Raw genomic sequence first — 11,220 nt, 5'->3', positions numbered from 1 at the left:
GAATCAGCTACTGACACTGCCGATAACATCACACATAATAGAACACACATCTTATAACTAAACCACAGAGAGTGCCCAGGTACAGAAAAGCATCCAGGAAATGCACACTTAAAACATAAACTGCTCAAACAGGAAAGCTACCGAAGGATCTGCAAGCCCAGATGCCAAGTGCTTCTCAGGGGTTAAATGGCCACATTTTAAGATTCCTCAATGGCTGCTACCCTGGCCTCACTTTTAAAAGCCTCCGTCATTTCTCAAGGAATCACATTTAACAAAAGGCCACATCTAGTTCCCCCCAAATCAAGATTTAGCCTACTATTACTGGAGCTGTTTAGGGCATAGAAATAAAGCATGCCTTCCAGAGGGTGGAAAAAAAGAGAAAAACAGCCTTTTCGAATGAGTAGGTCTCACTCTAATCTGAAGCTTGTACTGTCCTTTTCAATTGCTGCAGAGAAACAATTAATAAAGGAACCCATTAAGACCTGATTATTGCTGCAAAAAAAAGGAAGGTAGAGTTTCAGTCCTTTGAAGTAACTGAGAATGATTCAGGCCTCATTACAGAGATATAATCTACATTCATACATTTATGTTAGTGATTCAAATCTATTGGGAGAGATTGAATTCCGTTAAATAGAGCATCTTTCCTGCGGAACTTTTCTCAGGCTTTCTCTGGCTAACCTAAGAGGCGACCTAACAATGCAAAGCAGTGGACTATTTAGGGATTCGGCTGTGCTGTAAAAGAAAGGCTGCACAGAAAAGAAAAAGAAGAACGAGATATAATCTAAAAAGCTATGTCAGCTTTTCCTTTGGGCCGTTCCGTAAATGCCCTTCCTGTCATCGTGTCGTTCGGAAAAGTAGGGAAAGAGCTCTAGAACTTTAAACAGTGCACCTGCTGCAAACAGATTTTTAATGGAGAAGTTTGGAAGATGTGTTTCCCCTAATTTCAGACAGAGTAACAACAGAAAACTTCTAACTTAAAGATCTGAACAGCTTCTTCCACTGGCTCAGAAAGTTGGTCGATAGATATGTGTGAGAAAGATGGGGGGGAGCAGAGAAGGAGAGAGAGAGAGAGAGATTCTTTTTGGATTGGGGGTGGTGTGTCTCTTGTAAGTTAAAAGGTTCTCAAGTGGCATCGATAGTGTTGCTGTCCAGTGTAGAGAAACCTCAGATAACTTCTTGTGTTTCGCAATTTTTCACAACAGAATTTTTATTGTATGGTTTCATCAGACATAATTTTAAAAAACATATAATTTTAATTAGTTGTCAATTCAAACATTTGGATTCTGCTGAACAACTGGGCTGAAACTCTAGTCCCTTAGGAACACTACACTGTCTTTCAGGCATTTGTCAGCTCAAGTAGAGAACTGTGAACTAGAAAATTGAAATTAGCACTGTGAGTTCAGTTTTAAACGCCCATGCTGCAATGAAAGAACAAGATTTGTTTGACGTATGTTGTTTATTTGCTTAACTCTCCAATTAATAGCTACGGAAATCAGAGCTAATTATATTAAATTTAAAAAATTTTTTAAATGTGGTGTTCACCCTATTATCAAAATCTTTTGAATGTGCATTGCAATGGCTTAGAAATAATGCAGTTGAAACCTCTGATTCTAGTTTTAAATGCTTCTATTTCAAAGGCTCTGAATGCCCAGGAAAAAATAGGAGAATTCATGCAAAGTTGTTTTTCAGGTCACTAAACACCATCAGCGGGCCATCATCCTGGAGGCCTGTCTCCAAAGTGAGATTTTTTTACTTCTTTGTATCTTTTCCTGTTCACAATGAGGGTTGAGGCCAAATTGACAGTGTAGGTAGGGATTCTGGCTTGTACATACACAAGCTCTTCTGACCAGGTTCCTCCAAATTACAGTTGTACAGGGTAAACTCCCAAGTTCACCTTGAAGTGATTCTTCCTCTTAGAAAAGCAGCTGAAATATTAGGTGCAACCATATGAAACTGCCAGGTTTTTAGGTAAAAAAACAGCAATTTCACACGGTTCAACCTAACACAAAAGTCCATTTGCTTCACAAAATAGAAATATTTTACACCAGTATTTCTTTAGCCACTCCTCCCAGGAGAGCTTTCCGAAGTTTAAAGTAAGTCTTAAAGAAGTGACCCTGGAGGAGCTGTGTCTTACTCAGATTGGAACGGGTGATCACAGTATTTCTTCCTGTGACTTTTAATTCTTGGCCAAGGCTTCCTTAACTGAGGACTTGGTTTTGCCTATGCCTGGGTTTCACGCAAGTTTCTATTAGCGATGAGGGCGTGGTGGGCTGGTGAGCGTGAGAAAGCCAAAGAGACTGGTAGTGCAGTTACATTGTAAAATACAGCTCTTTAAAACGTTAGATTTGAAGATAGAAAAAAGAAAATGCCCCTCTATGGCAAAGAGCAAAGGAAACAGCGTGGAAAAGAGAACAGCACAATAGCAGCCGAATTGTGTGGTTAAATCTTTGCGATCCCAATAAAGTGAGTTTGCTTTGAAGTGCACGCGCAGTGCAGTCAACGACTCGGGTTAGCAATGACAAATCCGTCCATCCTCGGGGTCCCCGATTTCATTTGCGCTCAGAGAGGCAACTTCTACGCTCCGTGAGCTTAAAAGGCAGAGAGGGCCCAAGTGTGAACTTTTTACTCCAGCAGCGGAAGGAGAAATCAGTGACTCATTAAAGCAGAGACCTCCTTGGAAGCTGGCAGAGAGGAGGAAAGGAAGCTAATTATGTCTCTTTTCTGTGCTCGCTTCGACCCGTTTATAATCTACTGGCCTGCGGGGTTCGTCCTCAGCATCTTCTGATTTCTCCCACCGCCCTCCCCTCCTTCTGGGAGTGCGAGGGGGAGGGAAAAAGTCAGCCAAGCACCAGGCTCCAGGTGGCTCTCAAGTACTTCGCTGCCAAAAGAAGAAAAAAAAAAAAAAAAAGGAAAAGAAATCCTACGCAGGAAAACAAGTGAGAAAGGGGCTCCCCGGAGGGGATTGGTTCCGGCTGGAAGGCAGCAAAATTGGGAAAGCCTGAGGACAGGGCTCGCGCTGGTGGCCTGCGCAGGGAGCACAGGGCGCCTCGGCAGCAATTAGCCGGAGCTGCAGGCGCAGCGGGGTGGAGGCGGCGGCTGGGGCGCGGGGAGAGGACCTGCAGCCCCCCAGCCCCCGCCGAGGCAGCGCGCTCCCTTCCCCCGGCTCCCGGCTCCCCACTCTCGGCCCCCTCCCCCCTCCCTCTCCCTGGCGTTCCCAGCAGCCCGGGGTTTCAGATGTCCCACCGCCGTTTGACCCCCTCCCCCTGCTTCTCCACCCTGCAAATGAGGTTTGACCAGCAGACGCAGAGCCCACCTCTGGCTCAGAATCACTGACATTTAGACTCCAGGCTTCAACCTGTTTACAAGCCGGCTTTCCAAAGGAGGGGGGGGGTGGAGGGACACGGGGCCAAACAAAACACCAACTGCCCAACTGCCGTCCCCCCAAAACAAGAAGTGACTTTCTGCAGACCTCACATTCACAGGCACCACCAAAAAGAGAAAGCAAGAGGCAGAAGAGACAGCGGCCGGTGACCGGGCAGCTGCGTCCAGCCCTGACAGCCCGGGAGGAGGGACGCACTGTTGGAGCTGTCTAGCGGCTGGGGCTCCGCAGAGAGGGACCCGCGGCTGCGACCTCGGGCGGGAGCAGAGCGCTGCCCCAGCCGCTGTGGGTCTCGTTCACCCGGCTGTCATCTGTTTTTCAGACTGTTTTCTTTTTTTGTCTAACATGGTGAAGCAAGGAGTGAAGAAGAGAACAAAGTAACTCCTGGGGGAGTGAAGATCGCGCTGGTGACCCACTGCACTATCGCCACCAAGCAGCTCCCGCGACTGCGGCCACCCACCCTGGTCCACTGTCCCCCGGAGCCTGCAGGGGCGCCCAGCGGATCCCGGACGGGAGCGAGGAGAGGCAGCGGCCCTTGCGAGGAGTTATGGATGGTGGTGCATTGCCTGCTGGCCAGATCTGCACCCGGAGGGAGCTAACCAGCGGCCGCCACCTCCAGCTGTCTCCCTGCTGCGCACCAGGTCTCACCCTTCCAGCATGTTCCTTCTGATAAGACAATTTCCAGTGCCGAGAGTGTCAGTACAATGTGGAAATGGATACTGACACATTGTGCCTCAGCCTTTCCCCACCTGCCCGGCGGCGGCTGCTGCTGCTTCTTGTTGCTGTTCTTGGTGTCTTCCGTCCCTGTCACCTGCCAAGCTCTTGGTCAGGACATGGTGTCACCAGAGGCCACCAACTCCTCTTCTTCCTCCTCCTCTTCCTCCTTCTCCTCTCCCCCCAGTGCCGGGAGGCACGTGCGGAGCTACAATCACCTCCAAGGAGATGTCCGCTGGAGAAAGCTCTTCTCTTTCACCAAGTACTTTCTCAAGATCGAGAAGAACGGGAAGGTCAGCGGGACCAAGAAGGAGAACTGCCCGTACAGTAAGTAACAATGTGCACTGCCTCCCTCCAATCAGCCACCCCCACCCCGCAAGGGGGAAATCTGTTCCAGATGTGGCCAGCTAAATATTTACGTCCCCAACCCCTGTAAAATGATTAAGTGGAATACTTTCACACTAAATCACCCCCCCCCCCCCGCCCCGTGTATACATTGTGCAGCCTCACCCCTCCCTGCGGGGCTCGCTCCACACCCCCCACTCCCTGTCACCCTCTCTGCCCCGTCTCTTGGCTTGTCACTCGCCTCGCAGGACACCCGAGAGTGGTTGCAGCGCACCGAAGCCCCTCCGTCTCCATCGCCCTGCCCTACCTCATCCAAAGGTCCCCTTCCCCGCCCTTCTGAAAATGGCTCGAGTAAACACATTTTGCTTCTTTTCGCTGGCAATCTTATTAAGAGTTTTGGGACAGTTTCCTCAAGCTGAAAATAATTACCCGCTGTCAATTACAGGGGCTTTATGGCAACTTTATTTAAGAAAGCAAAGTCCATTCCACTTGCTCCCCACCCCCATCCCGATACCCCACCACCTCTCTAGATAGGAGCGAACGCATTTTTCTGGTTTTGATTTTTTTCTGTGGGGGGGGTCCCCTCATGTTGGCTTGAGTGATTGCAGTCCACGAAGTCCGCTTTCCGGCTCCGCTCTTAGTCGTGGGCCTGCCTTCCCTCTCGGTAACATGATGCTCCTGTCTGCGTTGTCTACAGCATCTGTGCTGCTTTGTGGCGGCCCGTGGTACTGTGTCTTCTGAAACCTCTCAGATTGCAGATCCCTACTACTCCAGCATTGGGAACATCTGGGGCCGCATTCACACAGACCTCACACAAATTCCATTGTCATTCTTCTGTTTTCAAAGTAAAAGTCATACGTCTGTTTCCATGGCTGTAGTTTACCCCCGGAGCATGAGGTTTTTCTCCTTATTCAAATTATGCCCTGGCTTTCTGCATTTCTTTCCTTTTTTGCCCCTCTCTTTTCTTCTTCGGTTCTTTTTCTTCTTTCTTGCTTGCAGGGGTGTGGGCTGGGAGGGGGTGGGAGCAGTAGAAGGGGAGGGTGGATACTGTGTCTCTTCTTGAATCAGTCCAGCAAAGCCAGATGACTGTTGGCTTCCTTTCTGAGTTACTTTCAAGTGGTGAGACTTACTCATCCTCCATTGATTGCTGTTTGAAAGGGTCCCCGGGCGATACAGCGACACTGCCGATAGTAGACAAAGGCATTTCAACGTCTTTAAGGACCAGTTGGCATCATCGCAATGGTACTTTCAAGTCACCTTTTAAAGGGACTTCTTTGTGTCAGCTGTTTATGAACCCTGTTTGCCAGTTCACTTAAATACATGGGTCCCACATTTCAAGATCCCTTGGCCCAGAAAGGATCTGGTGTGAACGGGAAAGACAGTTAACCAGAATTTAGCATTTTGTTTTTAAATAAAGATGGACAAGAACGAAGACTTCGTTTTCGTATGAGGGGGCTCATGTACTTTCAAAATTAACTTCTGTTTTTCCTCAGCTGCTGCTGCCATGTACTAAAATTAGCAATATGTTTACAAGTAATAGTACGGATTGTGAAGTAGTCCATTCTATGTTTAATACTAAAAATGCGAAAAGCCCATTGCCTACATATGCTTTCCATGCTGATTTATAGAAAATGGCTGGAATAATGTCATTTATGATAAAGATCTTTTCAATTGTTGCCTGAATTCATCAGGTTCTCTCCATAGAGATGTCACTGTTGATCAAAAACTTGACACTTTGTTCATTAGTTGTGGCGTTATCCAGGTGGGGCGACGGGGAAGGAGTGGTACAAACCCTCACTGAACAGTGAGCTGAGAGGTTAGAATAGATAATATCCATGGGTTGAAATTCTTTTTTGTATTTTCAGTTCACAAAGATACCTCGAAGAAATATAATAAAATTTTTAAGTGTTAACCCTTGAGCGACCTTTCTCTCTCTCTCTTTTTTCTTTTTTTGACACTAACTGGATTTTGCTGTTGTTGTCTGTTAAGTGTCTTTTTGATGTGCTGCTGAGGACCAATCCACACTGGTTTATTTATGCAACTTAAATTACTGATTTTTAAAATAACAATCACTGTGTGATTAATGGTTTCGTAAAATGATTTCCAGGGTACAGATTGAATTATATTTTCACAGTTAAGAATTATCTGCAAAGACAAAAGTACACAACTTTAATTGCATGGAAACAAGTGTGAAAAATTTTCATCCTAACTGTCCAAATATACTAATATCTCTTCCAGATGATAAAGTATACCAATAGTTCTTAAAATTACAGTATCTTATACAGTAATGCAATCTTAATGAGTGGTTGAAGATGAAAGGGGGAGGGTCTCACTCTGTTAAACAATGTCAAGCAGTAAATAATTTAGGCTTTTAAAGAACATCTGTATAAGGACATAGCACGTGAAAAGTAGAGGTTGAAAAAGCCTTAATTTCACATGTGGCCAGGTAATCAGAACACTGCTACAATTTCCAGCTGGACTGATTCAGCTGAACTACATGGTATCATTAAGATATTGTCTAAATGTTCCGTAATTACATGTGAACAAACTTTTGCCATGCCTACGGGGTAACCAGCCAGCCCGCCCACCAAATGGTAGCCTGTTAAATATTAGGGTATCTAACCTCTGAAGAGTGTTAGTTCCTTGTCCAGAAACCACATTTCAGTAACATTTTCCTAAACAAGTTATTAATTATTCTCAATACACAAAGCTGTTCTTTTGAGGTTTGCTTATTTGAAGCTTAATTTTCTTTGTTACTTTTGACCCTAGGATTGCTGCTAAAATACAATAACAGCTTATCTAAGAGGTTACATGTTTGTGATGTTCAGAAGCTTAATTAAACAACTGTTTTACTGGCTTTTTGCCAACAAAATGCTAACAAAAGGGAAGTAAGGAAATCACCCCTAAGTATTGCAAAATCATTTTTAACTTCTACCTCCAAAGCTGGTTCCCAGAATTTGGATGGTTCTAAAAATATACATGTGCTAAAGAAACTCTTCTGAATTTGGGTGATTATTATAATTTCTTTTTTTTTTTTTTGCAGGGGGGTATTTTTTTCTTCTTAGCCATTCTAGGATAGTAAAATAAAGGAGAGCAGAAATGAATTATGTTTCCCCTGTTAGAAGTCTGAGAAAGCCTGAATAATTTAGGATAGCTGTGGTGTGTCTGTCACTAGATATGCTCAGGCTCATTTAGGTTTGTTTTATCATTCTTTACATCTAGAGCTTTGCCCTTGAAACATTACCACTCGGCTCCAGTTCTGGCCTCCTAGGAAGGCTGGATACAGCTGTTAGGTCCCCTTACAACTGGGACTGGTGGACTTATTTCTGAACATAAGTAAAACAGCTGTGGGCTTCTCCCATGGTCCTCACTTGGAGAAAAGGGGAGTCTAGTGCAAAGAAAATGTATCCCTCAACTTGAGACAACAAAGGCTAGATATTCTCAAAATGGAAAGCCTTTCCAGAAAAGGAGCATGGGAGACAATAGAGAAATCAGTATGTACTGAATACGTAATATGTGCCTTATCTCATTTAACACCCATAAGAGTCCTATGACATAGATATAACTATCCACATTCTTCAAATATGAAAACTAAACCTGAAAAAAAGTAAATTATTGAAGGTCATCAACTAGAATTTGGCAGAGCTTAGATTCAAGCCTAAGTCTACATGGTAATATCGCTCCTTATTTCGTCTACCTCTCTGCTACTGGCAACACTGATACCCACACATCAGAATTAGATGCCCCCAAAACTCTAAAAAAACAAATTATGCAAAAGCATAATTGCTTCTTGCTAGGAATACTAACAGCTCTCCAGATTAAATTGGAACGGGAGCAAAGTGATGGTGGAAGAGAAAGGAACTACCTCGAAGGTGTTGCTGCAGGTGGCTGCACGAAATCAAACTCTGCTGGGCACCCTCTAGGTGAAAAAACGTGTGTGATGTTATGTTTGGGAATATAATCACATATGGGTACACAAAATACACGTACATCAATCTCACTCATTTCAACAGAGGGCATTAGAAATGCATGACTATTTAAGAAAACTCCATGAATGTCATTGTATATAGTAATTGTTTACAGCTGAGAGCGGAATGTTTAATTGATTCCATGTGTAATAAAATAATTTGATTGTAAATACCAGTGTGAAATTTGGCTTTTGCAGAAACTTCTGATATATGAATCTAAATGGAGCAAAATCTTTAGAGTCCTAAAGATAGATAGATCCACAGACAGATACTAAAAGCTTTAAAATGAATCTGCAATTCAAAAAGGCACTTTACCCCACAAAAACGAACGATTAGTGTTTAGGATTAAAGGTTTGTATTATTGCTTTTTAATCAAGATGAAGGCTTACTGTAGGAATTTCAATAAAGTGAGCAAACAATTGTTGAGGAAAATGGGGACTCATATATTGTCTCCTAAAAATAACACAGCAGCTTCCCAGGAAGGAAGCCAGTATACAACTGAAGCCTTCCACTGGTGTCTTATTTAAGCTGTGGTTGTTTCTAGAGCTTGGTTGCATAATTTATAACCGGCAGCATTTAATCACAAGCATCGAGGATTTATGAAGGCGGAAGGCACTGTATTTAATGTTTACGTGACACTGGTCCTGTTACCTTTACTGCATTCCTACCATATGGACCCTCCACTTTGATGGCTTTATCATAAATCCACTAAAAATGCACAATTATGGAGAGTTTCCTCTTCATAAACCTGATTTATAACCATCTACCAGAAAAAAAAAACATGAAAAAACCAGAAATCACACGCCAATACTAACGTATGAGAATTCAGAGACGCCGATCTCTAGGGCTTGGGTCACCTATGACCCACAGATATGGACGACTCCTTCCGAACAGGCTTTTCGCAATGATGCTTAAGCATGGAACGGAAAAGAAGAATCGAGTCTTACAGAGCGAAGGAAACTCCATTGCATGCATGTTTCTTGTACATTTTTACTATCCAGTTTAGAGCACAAAGTGTTATTCCAGTACATGTTTTTAGTGTTTAATGAACTTATAGAACATGAATGAGCACTTTAAATTCCTGCACAATTACCTTAATGTTCAGAGGCAAACCCCATTTATTATCCCAATGTCTGACTTTCCACAAGCCAAAATGTTGGGAAAAAAGTTGACAGCTCATTTGAAATGGAGCTAATGTTCCTTACATTTATGAGCTGCCTATGAATATCTGTATCTTTCCTAAGCCTTAAATGTCTATATGCTTATCCAAAACTGTAGGACAAATGATACTTCTTTATTTCGCTTCAGAAGGAAGATGAATGCATGTGTATTAGTTCAAAGTGATTTTAATCTATCTTAACATTAATTCTGTGAACTTTGCAATGAAGAGTAATTCAGATGATGTTTTTAGTATTACTGTTCCAACATTTGTCAGCATTAATAGTTGATGTTTGCTTAATGTAAGTCAGTAAAATATTAGCATTTCCCTCCAAGAAATGAAAGTTCTCTTTTAATTTTCCAGTATGATGGCACATAAGATTCATGTTTATATAATTAATACAGTTCTATTTGTCTAGAAAAGTAATGAACCTCATTTTGTCTCAAGTCCTTTATGCACAAGTACTGTAATTGCTCATGGTATATTGCAATGATGGAAGGTCATTTACACTTGCCATTTGACCAATGGTATTTGTTACTTGGGGTTGCAGATTTAAAATGTTTACTTTTCATAATTGGCACTTTTTTTTTCAGTGCCTGTTAACTTTACCCCTGCCTGCCAGTCAGTATAACAAGTGATAACCTAGAAATGTGCCTTTAGTGTTAGTGAAAGCAAACAAGGCTAGACCTTGGGAAGCCACCAGCGACATTCTGATCCTGAATTAATGAATACAAAATGGTCATGCTTTACAGATACGGTTTCAAACCAAGTATTTAATTAGCACAGATTTTACACAAATAGCAAGTTTTAAGATATCTAAAAGGGAGCCAGGTGACCCACCAAATAATGGTCTTAAAGGCTCCCTGGCTTTTAAATCAGGTCAGTTGTGTTCCTTCTTTGAACGTTGTGTTCTAATTGGAACAATAAATCAAAGACGACACACAGAGTAGATTCCCATGTAAGGTGGACAACTGGACAGTGACCGTTTACTGCTGCTAACACGTGCATCCAATTACCATGTGATAGCCCCATAGTGCCGGCAGTAAAGCATCGCCTCGTTTTATAGTTCGCCTCATAATTCTTCACCCTAAATCTGGCCAGCTTTACCTATACCTACTCTGTCAGTATGTATGTTATCACTAATGAGGAATTTTCGAGTGTCTGGCATGCTTCCTACAATGAACAATGACATTGAGATATTAATGAATCATTTAGTTCATCAGAATGGAAGAGGCAAAATATTAAGTCCATATATCCCCAACGTCAAGTCATTGTGAACTAAAGATAACCTAATAATTAAACCAACACTATAACTTAATTATTAACAGTACAGTTTAACTGCAATTTAGTTTTACAGAGTAACAGTTAACTACAAAATTAAGAACTTTAAAAAAAAGGCATTTTTCTATAATTATTATTTTCTTTTGTGGCCCTTGAGTTAATGTTCTTCCCTGAAAAATGTCCATGGTAGTACATGCTTAACCCTTTTCAAGGCATTGCCCTGTATCAGGATAACTTGACATATTCATAGAGTCTTTACAACTCAAGGCCCATCAACTTCGTGCTAATAGCTCTGCCTTGAGGCAGTTTTACTTCTGAAGTATTGGCCACCTGTGACAACCCTGCCTCTGAGGCCTGGAGATTCCCTGACACTT

The 11,220-nt window shown here is 42.8% G+C and overlaps 1 protein-coding gene across 1 annotated transcript in view; it reads left to right on the top strand.

Annotated features, from left to right (window-relative positions):
- Positions 1–2,874: 2,874 nt before the first annotated feature.
- The window catches only part of FGF10 (fibroblast growth factor 10), an 80,473-nt gene continuing 72,127 nt past the window's right edge, over positions 2,875–11,220 (top strand). The window contains exon 1 of the mRNA XM_024571977.4: positions 2,875–4,420. Coding sequence (XP_024427745.2) covers positions 4,084–4,420 — 337 coding nt within the window. The 5' untranslated portion in view covers positions 2,875–4,083. The remainder of the gene's footprint in view (positions 4,421–11,220) is intronic.

Source organism: Desmodus rotundus, chromosome 1 (assembly GCF_022682495.2).
Source record: "Desmodus rotundus isolate HL8 chromosome 1, HLdesRot8A.1, whole genome shotgun sequence".
Lineage (NCBI taxonomy): Eukaryota > Metazoa > Chordata > Mammalia > Chiroptera > Phyllostomidae > Desmodus > Desmodus rotundus.
This window is presented reverse-complemented; position numbering and strand designations above follow the sequence as displayed.